This window comes from Solanum stenotomum, chromosome 3, assembly GCF_019186545.1.
Source record: "Solanum stenotomum isolate F172 chromosome 3, ASM1918654v1, whole genome shotgun sequence".
NCBI lineage: Eukaryota > Viridiplantae > Streptophyta > Magnoliopsida > Solanales > Solanaceae > Solanum > Solanum stenotomum.
This window is the reverse complement of record NC_064284.1, coordinates 36,328,186-36,339,537: the sequence shown is the minus strand read 5'-3', so window position 1 is coordinate 36,339,537 and position 11,352 is coordinate 36,328,186. Positions and strand designations below refer to the sequence as shown.

The 11,352-nt window shown below is 33.7% G+C and overlaps 1 protein-coding gene across 2 annotated transcripts; it reads left to right on the top strand.

Annotated features, from left to right (window-relative positions):
- The first annotated feature begins 2,798 nt into the window (after positions 1 to 2,798).
- LOC125859958 (probable glucuronoxylan glucuronosyltransferase F8H) lies at positions 2,799 to 8,688 on the top strand. 2 transcript variants are annotated; one of them, XM_049539813.1, is made up of 14 exons: positions 2,799 to 3,256; positions 3,427 to 3,520; positions 3,921 to 4,107; positions 4,200 to 4,455; positions 4,681 to 4,896; positions 4,982 to 5,068; positions 5,154 to 5,288; positions 6,072 to 6,191; positions 6,352 to 6,599; positions 6,726 to 6,806; positions 7,026 to 7,257; positions 7,507 to 7,605; positions 7,697 to 7,882; positions 8,181 to 8,688. In XM_049539813.1, exons 1-14 carry the CDS (start codon positions 2,927 to 2,929, stop codon positions 8,280 to 8,282), a joined length of 2,373 nt encoding a protein of 790 aa, XP_049395770.1. In that variant the 5' UTR covers positions 2,799 to 2,926; the 3' UTR covers positions 8,283 to 8,688. The 2 variants fall into 2 exon arrangements, with proteins under 2 accessions (XP_049395770.1, XP_049395771.1); XM_049539814.1 differs by having other exon boundaries at positions 3,094 to 3,256; positions 3,427 to 3,524.
- Positions 8,689 to 11,352: the final 2,664 nt, after the last annotated feature.

The following is an 11,352-nucleotide window of genomic DNA, read 5'->3' as shown; positions in this document are numbered from 1 at the left end:
GGTGTCATAAACTAACAAATTAAATTTTGGGGATTATGAAGATTAAGAAAATGAAGTTATGAATATTATTAAGAGTATATGTGAAGAGGTGTGAGTAATTCTATGTAAACTTTTTGAGATGTTAAAAATAAAATAAATAATTAAATAAAAAAATGGTCAAAAGAGAAGAAAAAAGATAAATATGAATAGAGGCTAGGGAAGTGTCACATCACCTTGGGTGTGTTTGGTATGGAAAGTGTTTTCAATGGAAAATGTTTTCCTAAAAAATAAGTGAATTTCTGACTTATTTTCTAATGTTTGATTGATGGGTAGAAAAAAAATTCTGAAATATTTTTAGTTTTTGTTTTGTGAGTAAAAAACAATTTTCAGAAAATATCTTTTATTTTTTACTAAAGAGTAGAAAATACTTTTTAGGAAAATAATTTTTAATTCAGAAACCAATCTCAATAATCGATCTAGGACATGACCCTGACACGCGAACTAGGACACAACCCCGATGACTGATTAATCTAACCTAGGACCTGACCCTGACTTTCGATCCGAGATCCGACATTCGAATTGAGACCGTATATCCGACCCAGGATCTCACTCTGATACTCTAACTTAAACACGATCGACCAATCCGAATTTCGACTTCGACACTCGAATCAAGACTCGACTTCCAAATCAAGACCCAACCCCGACCAACAATCGATGTGAGACCCATGATTCGACTTCCAAATAAAGATTTTGACCCCAACTTCTGAATCGGGATCCAACCACACCAGGCTCGGGACCTAACTTTCAAATTGAATTTTTTTAATAAAAGAAAATTTTAAATTTCTTTTGTGTGTGGGGATGGGGGTGGGGTGGGGGTAGGGGAGGAGGGCTGGTAAGGGGGGAGGGGTAATAAAATAAAATTTTGAAATTTTTGTTTCAAAAAAAATCTTTTAATTTTTTTTTGGGAGTGGTTGCGGGGTCGGGCTTAAAAGTTAATTTTCAAAAACAAAATTTTAAATTATTTCATTTTGGTGGGGGATCTAGTAGGGGGGTCAGGGTAAAGCGAGGGAAAAAATATATAAATCTGAAAATTTGAAAAAAAAATCAAAAACAAACTTTTAAATTATATTTTTTGGAGGGATGGTAGGAGGGTCAGGGTAGGGACGTGGGGTAAAAAAATTAAAAATTAAAAGGAGTTTTGAAAAATAAAATTTTAATTTTTTTGGGGGTGGGGTGGGGGGGTTGGGAGGTGTGGGTAAAAGAAAATGAAAATTTTAAATGTTTTTCATAAACAAACTTTTTTTAAAAAAAATTGGGGGTGGGGGTGTGGGATTGGCGTAGGTGTTAGTTAAAGAAAATGAAAAATTTTATATTCTTTTCATAAAAAAACTTTTTTTTTTCAAAAATTAAGTTTTAAATTGTTAATATTTTTCGGATGTGGGAGGGGCTGGTTTGGGGGTAGGGAACCGGGGTAGGGGTAAGATAAATTGATTTTTTTTTTTGAATGGGGAGGGACACTTACGGGGTGGGGTGAGAAAAACAAATTTTAATTTGAGGTCGGAGGAGAGTTTTGGAAAAAAAAAATTAATTTTTGAAGAAAAGTCATTTTCCTTAAATTTAAGGAAAATAAGTTGATTTGAAAAACATTTTTCAAAACATTTAAGTCAACTAAACATGAAAAAATTGAAAAACATTTTACAGAAAATATTTTCCTTCATACCAAACATACCCCATTGTCTATGTTTCTTCTTTGTTATTTATATAGATTTGAAAATCACACAAAAAATACCACAAATCACAATAATTAACAGCTAAGAATATTTAAAAGATATACAAAACATATAGTTAATTAAGAAAGAGAATGTAACATATATTATTGAAAAATGACGTAAAAATTAACATAAATCACAAAATTTTAAACAATTTAAAAGACATATAAAAAATTTGATTGACTCTAAAAATTCTATTAATGCTAGATAAATAAAACAAAGAGAGTAACATAGTATTGATTGTTGTTGTTTAATAACATTTTAATTGTTTGGTTTGATTGTATCGTACTATATTGTAATTTATAAATTTACTAAAATATCTTTAATTATTCTAGGGTAGGAGGTTTGACTAAAATTAAATAATATAAGGTAAAGTGTAAAATAGTATTTTGAAATATTATGTAAAGATATAATTGGAAAAAGAAATTAAGTAACAATGGGAACACATTAAATCGGTTGTTCCATAAAATAGGGGTTTTCATTATTACGTAACTAAGAAATTTAACAATACAATACAATACAATACATTTTAAGTAACAATCAAAACAAACGTTGTAGGTATAGTAACAATATAATATAATACAATGAGTAACAATAATCCAAACAGAGTGTTAGATGATTCATGTATCCATCCGACTTAATTATTGTATTATTGAGGCGCATTTGTTATTATATTAGAAATTAAGATTACTTTTATTTTACATTAAAAGGTTTTAAATTTATATATACTCATAATAATTTTAATAAATTGTAGCTAATTATTTCATCTGGTCTAGTATGACCAACTGTTCATTATTAAATTTTATTTACAGCATTTTAACTACTACTATTTGTCAGATGGGAGGGAATTATTTATTTTCTAATTTTAACCATATTCAAAGTTAGTCAGAATGGGAGGTTTAACATTAGGAAAGCAAACTTTGTTACTACTAACTAGTTATGTGACGGCAATGTAAAGTTTTGTGGTTAACTGGTGTTGACTAAAAGCAATATAAATATGTTAGAATCTACTTCAATCTTCATCTTCATTTCAGATCCCAAACTGCCTAAACTCTCTCTCTCTGGACATGTTTGTTGGTTAAAATTGTCGAATTGATTTGCTTTGTTATTCAAAGTTAGTTTTTCATACTTTTTGGCTTTGGTTTGACTGCAATTAAATATAAAGATTTGAAGAGAAAATGATGTGGTTTAAGCAGAAACGAATGTATTCATGGTCCAGTGTGACAATAATTGCTTTAATTGTGACATTGGTTTCAGTTGTTCATTTGTTCTTGTATCCTGTCGTGCCTTCCTTGGATTACTTTAGGCAGTATAAGAACTCTTGTATCCCTATCAATTCTACTAAGTCAACTCAACCTACCCACAACAATATTATAATATCAAATCAAACCAAATTTCCTCTTGATTTACACAATGGTGTTGTATATCGCGGTGCTCCATGGAAGAATCAGGTTGGTCAGTGGTTAGCGGGTTGCGATTCAATTACTTCTCCACTAAAAGTCATTGAGGTATGTGTGTGTACATAGTAAAATATGAAACTGTCAACTGCTTTCTTCTGAATACTTACTTATCTAAACCTGTTACCCCCTCTTTTAATATAATGGAGTAAAATCTGTATGTAATATCTAATCCAACAAAATACTGTTTCTTGAGATGGTTTAGCTTATTATAAGTGCAGCATATCGGTGGCAAGAGCTGCAGGAATGATTGCAGCGGTCAAGGCATCTGCAATCGCGAATTGGGTCAATGCCGATGTTTTCATGGTTTCACTGGTTCGTAAACCTTCACTCTTTTTATATCACTGGAAATGTATTAATTCTGATTAGTGTGGTCCATGAAATGGAATGTAAAACTTTGTTAAAGAGTGTGGCACATGGCATGATACAGTGGATAAGAACAAGCAAGAAAACACACCAAATATTTGGTTATATTGATATCACAAATTCTGGGCTATTGTAAAGTCATACCTCCTGTTTGATCTACAAAGATAAATAGGATTTTGTTATCTGTGGGGAGAGGAGGAGGATATCTAACAACTTCTGACACTAAGAATATCAGCTGGAAACTCTTTTTTTTCCTAGGCTGAAACACAATCAAACTTGTGTCAAATTAGGCAATAGCTGAAATCTCTCATCTGATTTTCTTCATTACTAGCATGCTATATCTTTTCAGGTGAAGAATGTGCTGAGAGGCAGGAGTTGAGCTGCAACTACCCTAGATCAAAGGAGAAACCTTTTGGGCACTGGGTTGTCTCAATTTGTCCTGCTTATTGTGACACAACTAGAGCAATGTGCTTTTGTGGGGAAGGCACAAAATACCCAAATCGTCCTGTTCCTGAGACATGTGGCTTTACAATCAAGTAAGCCAATATATTTCTCATTTAACCTTTATTTGCATCTATTCCATCACAAGAACCCTGGCAGTACATAATTGCTTGTGTATGTGATTTAGTCCTCCATCCAAACCTGGTGGTGCTCCTGTGACTGACTTCACAAAAGCTGATCTCGATGTCTTTACAACAAATGGTAGCAAACGAGGATGGTGTAATGTGGATCCGGAAGAAGCATATGCCTCCAAGGTGCTTTTCAAGGAGGAGTGTGATTGCAAGTATGATGGTCTTTGGGGTCGATTCTGTGAGGTGTCTGTGCTAAGCACTTGTATAAATCAATGCTCAGGCCACGGGTTGTGTCGCGGTGGATTTTGTCAGGTAAAGTCAGTCCTCATTGTCTTTCCTGTACGGAAAGTTTAAAAAGTATTTCATTAATATTTAGAGGTTGATTGCAGAATTTTGCTGTAATCATTCATCTTCCCATTTTCATCAATATCTAGTTTCCTTCTGATAACTTTATCCTCTCCGAGAAAGTATGTTGAGAGTAACAGAGCTTTAAAATGGTTTATTATAACACAAGTTCTTTTTATTTACATATTGCAGTGTGACAGTGGTTGGTTTGGAACAGATTGCAGTGTACCCTCCGTTTTGTCATCCATTAGAGAGTGGCCTCTCTGGCTACGACCAGCGCAGGTTACTGTCCCTGAGAATGTGAACAGCAACGGAAATCTTATCAATCTAGATGCTATTGTGGAGAAGAAAAGGCCCCTTATATATGTTTATGACTTACCCCCAGACTTCAACAGCCTTCTTCTGGAGGTTAGAACGATTTCTTCCTGCCACATCCTATCTGTTCACTTGGAGAGTGAAATTCTAATACCTATTAGCTTCCTGGGTATTGTAGGGACGCCATTTTAAATTAGAATGCATAAACAGAATCTATGATCAGAGAAATGCTACAGTATGGACTGACCAGCTGTATGGTGCACAGGTATCATCTGACTGTAAGTGTCTCCAACTAAGAAATTGAATGTTTGGGCAGACGTTGATTAACTATGCTTATATTTTTTTTGTAGATGGCACTCTATGAAAGTATGTTAGCTAGCCCTCATCGTACATTGAATGGAGAGGAAGCAGACTTTTTCTTTGTTCCTGTTCTTGATTCATGTATTATAACTCGTGCTGATGATGCTCCACACTTGAGCATGCAGGTATTGATGCATATTATTTTTCTGTATTGTTTGGTCAAACAAATCACCACTAGGATATAAATCTTGTTTCGTTGGAGTAATTCAACAGTTGAGAACCCATGCAATAAGTAGAGTTGTCTGGCTGTTGGCACTTTCACATTGTGTGCCGACATCAAGCTAAACCATGATTTCCATTTCAGGTACCAAAAATGCCCTTTTTACCTAGAAACACCTCTGTTTGATTATCAATTCCTACCATTTTGAATCTTTTGTCAACTTTTACCTGCTTGAAGTTGGGTACTTTCTGACTACATAAAGACTTGCAGGCTGACATATACTGTTCACTCCCACATCTGTGGGCTTTAGGGTACATGGACATCTTATATGGTCTTGGACAATACTCCGCTCAAAAGCTAGCTTTTGGGGTTGAGTTAAGCATGAGTCCAATTATTTAAGATGGTATCAGTGCCAGGCCCAGCCCTATTTATTGTTTCATCTGATGTTGAGCCCCTTATCTTATATTGTCCACACTCTAGATGTTTAGTACTGGCATGCAGGGGGTGTTGAGTCCCACATCGGTGGGCTTTAGGTTACATGGACTCCTTAAATGGTTGAGTTAGGCTCAATGTCTTTTTTTTTAACATATACCAATGGAGTTTACTTCTACTTTAGAGAATAGATATTTTTCTATTGATTGCAAGATCTTATTTTCAACGTATATATATCTGTGTTTCTGGATCCTTATACCATACATTTCATCTTGAACATGCATTTAGGTTACACCTTTCTTATGATCAATTTCAGGAACATATCCATGGTGGGTTGAGAAGTTCTCTGACACTTGAATTCTATAAAAAGGCTTACGATCATCTTATCACACAGTATCCTTATTGGAGCCGCTCAGCTGGAAAGGATCACATCTGGGTATGTTCTCTATAAAGATGTCCGCATATTAATATTAGAGAACAGTAATTAGAGATGCATAAACTTGCATAGAGATAAAAAAAAAGTGTACAAGAAAAGAAGCTGTAGTACTTTTATGGTATTGATTTCACCGGTGTCATCTTTTTTTCTGTTAAGGCAGTTCTTCTCATGGGATGAAGGTGCTTGCTATGCTCCTAAAGAGATATGGAACAGCATTATGTTGGTTCATTGGGGTAATACAAACTCAAAGCATAACCATTCAACAACAGCATATTGGGGTGATAATTGGGATCCAATTTCCTCAGATAGAAGAGGAAACCACACCTGTTTTGACCCTGACAAAGATCTCGTACTTCCTGCTTGGAAACGACCTGATGAAGGTTCTCTAAATGCTAAACATTGGTCCAGGTAGTTTTGCCTTTCAGTTGTCATCCATGAATCACATATAATAGGTCTCTATCAAGCTATAGTTATTTTGAAATGCAGCACTAGTTCAGATTTCATTTTATATTGACCAAGACCAAATGTGTGCAGAGCTCGTGAGGAGCGGAAAACATTCTTCTATTTTAATGGAAATCTTGGACCAGCTTATGAAAATGGAAGACCAGAAGCTACGTAAGTGATCTGAAACCTAATAAGATTTGGATTTCTACAGCAAGACGTGAAGCACTCTATGTTTGAGAACCTAACCTCTGGATCTCTGACAGCTCACTCATTAACCGTTATTGGTAGTAGAGAGCATGTTGGCATTTGGATTGTCGGTTTACAAATCATCCTTAGCAGTTAGCATGCAGCTTGTTTAACATTAATTAGGGATGTTGGTGAAATATGCAGGTATAGTATGGGCATAAGGCAAAAAGTGGCAGAAGAATTTGGATCAACCCTTAACAAAGAAGGTAAGCTTGGCAAGCAGCATGCAGAAGATGTGATAGTGACACCACTACGTGCTGGGAACTACCATGAGGAATTGGCAAGTTCCGTCTTTTGTGGGGTTATGCCTGGGGATGGTTGGAGTGGACGAATGGAAGATAGTATTTTGCAAGGATGCATTCCTGTGGTGATTCAGGTACTTTATTATGTCATGCTTTATGCCGGAGGATTGTCACAGATAAGCGCCTTCATATGAAGCTTTGTAAATGCTATGGGCTGCTTTTGACTTATGGCCTTTTGAAGCTCTTGCATACTTGTTGTACCCTTTAAGAGTGTTTCAAACCTTGTTGAACATACTTCTGATTCATTAGAATCTTTTTCAATCTATGCTTTTGGATTCTTCTCCTATGGCTTGCGTCTCTGACTTCCATTTCTCTACGTTCAGGATGGGATATACCTACCATATGAGAATTTTCTCAACTATGAAAGTTTCGCAGTTAGGATACGTGAAGATGAAATACCCAATCTACTAAACATTCTTCGGGTAACTCAATGTTATCTTCAGTTCAATGTAGAATTCTTTGCTTCATTCATGTTTAGCTAGGATTGCTAAATAATAAATTTACTTCTTGTAGAGTTTTAATGAGACAGAAATCGAATTCAAATTGGAAAATGTGAAGAAAATCTGGCAGAGATTTCTGTATCGCGATTCAGTTGTGCTTGAAGCTGAGAGGCAAAAGGCAGTACGTGGGAGTGTTGAGGACTGGGGCCTAAAGTTTTCGCAGCTAAAGGAAGATGATGTCTTTGCCACATTCATACAGGTATATGTCATGTTTTCTCTAATATTGAGACTGAGTGAACATACTATCTTTGTTTAACTTAACATATTCACCTCGCCATTATTATCCTCCCCTCAAAGCCTTAACATCTTTTTATATTCCAGTATGGTCTTTTTAACTGAGGGATTCTGTTGAGTTTTTTCTTTTGCCAATTTGAAGTTTGACTAAACCCTTTGACCATTATCACATCACTTCTTTAATTGAAAAGAACTCTATTAGCTTCAAGCATGCGTCTTTTGTTTGGGAACGCTATTGAACGGTGTTTCCTTTATTTCGTTAGGTGTTGCATTACAAGTTGCATAATGATACTTGGAGACAACAACTTCTTCTGCAGAAAAAGGAATTTGGATTACCTAAAGAATGCTTGATTAGAAGAGAGTGAGAAACTACTTTATACTTGGACCTGAAAGAGGATTCAACACATGGAGGGTTTTGCTGTGGATTAAATGCATTGGAAATAGATAGTGTATACAGCTGCAGTAAGGCAAAATTTTTGGTCAGTATACCAATTTTGAGTCAGTATTTTCTTTGGAGGGACAACTTAAGGCAAAAACATGTCTTCTGTTGTTCTTATTCAGACCATATTTTATACATGTAAATGAGTTAGCTTCTCTAGGAGCTATATTTTGTACAAGATCAAAATAGGGTACATGCCTTACCCTTTGTTTCATGTTTATAGAGAAGTCATATATCAGATCGATTCCCAAAAGGGAATATAGTTAGTAAATGAAAGTTGTATGATGAGATTGATGTGAAAATTTCAGGTCATTGTGTTGTCAAAGAAGTAGTATGATGAGATAGGTTCAATATCCAATAAATTTGAAGTGTTGTTTGTGTAAATGAACCTTGTACCTTATACATTTTCAAATATTATCATTTGTCTTCAATTTATTTAGATTCAATTAAGAGCTAATTATGTAAGTTAAATCCGAAAGTAGGATTGTTTGGTCGGGTTTTGAGTCAGAATATGGTCTACGGTCTTGGGTCCCAAGACATGGTTGGGTCTTAGGTCTCGAGTTAAGGTCAAGTCTCGAGTCTAGTGTCACGAGTGTTAGAATGAGGTTGAGGGTTGAGACTCGCATCCTGGGTTTTGAGTCAGTATTGGGTCATGGTAAGGTCTTTTAGTCTCAGACTAGGGTTGGATCAAGTGGGGTTTGGGATTGTGAGTCAGATTTGAAGGTTCGAGTCTTGATGGATGGTAGGGAAGGGAGGTGGCTCCCCTCTGGTATCTTCTCCCTCTGATCCCTCCAATTCCCTTTTTGATTGGTGACATGTGTCATCTAACAAAATAAACAACTCAGATGCCTCTTCCAAATGAGACTCTATACACATCTCCATAGGGAACCAAACCAAACCCAATTTTCATTCTTCGTTTTCTCTCAAATCTCACTGGATGAATAAAATAAAGGGTGAAATTCATTTTCACTTTTCAACTTTGTTTTAAAAATTAATTTTCTTCCTCATTTAAATAATAATTAATTTTTTCTCTTTATTTTATGCATTGTCCAATTTACTCTTGTTATATCACCTATATGTAATATTTTTATATTATATATAATTTATTTTTGGGAAAAGGGCCTGATATATCCCTCAACTTTGTCATTTGGAGTTAATATGCCCCTTATTATGAAAGTGGCTCATATATACCCTTACCGTTATACAAACGGCTCACATATACCCCTACTGTTACAAAATGAGCTTACATATATCCTTCATTTAACGGAAGTGAAAAAATTAGTTTTAAATTTTTATTTTTGACTTTTAATTTTCTTAAAAATTATTTAGGGGTATATATGATTCTTCTAGCAAAGTTCAAGGTATATTTTAATCTTTTTCATACATAAATTATTTTTTGACTTTTTGATTATAACTATTGAGTTTCTTATTCTTATTTTATTTTTAATTTAAAACTATTTTTTTGTGGCTATATTATAATTTAAAATTATTTTTTTTTGTCTATATTGTAATTTAATTTTTGTATTTGAAGAAACAAATTTGGTCATCTATAATAAGTTTTACAAGAATATTAGTGAAACATAAATAAATTTGACCATCAAAATAATAAATCTAAATTAGTCATTAAAACAAAAAAAAAAGTAAAAAAAAAATATGTTTGAGGAGAATTAAATATACTCATATGGGATTATATTATTTTTTTATAAAAATTAATCTAAAATTAATTATTTTTCATTTTCGTTAGAGGAAAAGGGTATATGTGAGCCATTTGTGTATAAGTAGGGGTATATATGAGCCACTTTCATAACGAGGGGTATATTAGCTCTAAATGACAAAGTTAAGGGGTATATCAGACCCTTTTCCCTTTATTTTTTAACCTAGGTATTTAGAGTTTTTTCTTTAAGTTCATTAACATGATAAGTAGGATAATACTTTTATGAATTTGTCACAAAATTTAATACTATGTTATGACCATTATTTCAATATAATATGCATTAAGGAGAAAAGACATAAATTTTCCCTTGAATTTGTCCCAAAAAATCAGTTATACGCTTAAAGTATCATGATGACCTATTACGCACCTAAATCTTATTCAAAATGATATTAATTCCCCCTTCCGAAGACAATCTCTGTTTTTGTGTGAGAAAATGTTATACACACGTTTTGATGACGTAAATAATATTATTTTATATTTTTTAACATTTTTCCCTTAATATTTTCTCACACTTTTTCAAAATAGCTATTTCTATTCTCTGTGTTCTTCCTCCCCTCACCACCTCTTTACTTTTTTAAATTCATTTCTTCTTCCTTCTTCATAAGTTGAAGGAAAAAAGAGAAAATAGGAAATAGTAAGATGATTATGAAGTAAGAAATGTTGGCGGTGGTGATATGCGGTGGGCAACACCATTGTTGCCGGTGAAACAAAAAATACTCACAGATCTATAATTTACTTTAATAAAATATTGATAATTATGGATGCAAATTAAGCATTTCATTTGTATTATTTGTGCGTAGTGAATAATAAAATATGTTATTGATGACAGCTTGAGACAAAATGACATTGTAATTGGTGCTCCGACAAGAATACAAACATAGAGTAGTCATTTTCTTCAATGGATTTTGAAAAATTTAGGCAATATAATCATAAATTTTATGCATAAATAATCATGGAATTTTCAATAGAAGTCATTATCTTTCTAATGATTTTTTTTCTCCAATAATCTTCTTTGGTGGATCCTCCGATGAGTTTGAGCAGGAAAATTATGAAGTTTAAATTGAAAAATTATTAACCTTTCGATGAAAATCATCTTCTTTTGCACTCCTTTCTATTTCTTTTTAGAGTTCTTCTGTAAGGGTTTGAATATGTGTCCATGGGTATAAAGTGAAGGAAACAATAATTAATGGTGACAAAGTAAAGAATTGTTGAAGATGAAGATGTCAAAATAAAGAAAAATGTGAAAACATTTTAAAAAAATTGGGGGGCCACAAATAAAAAA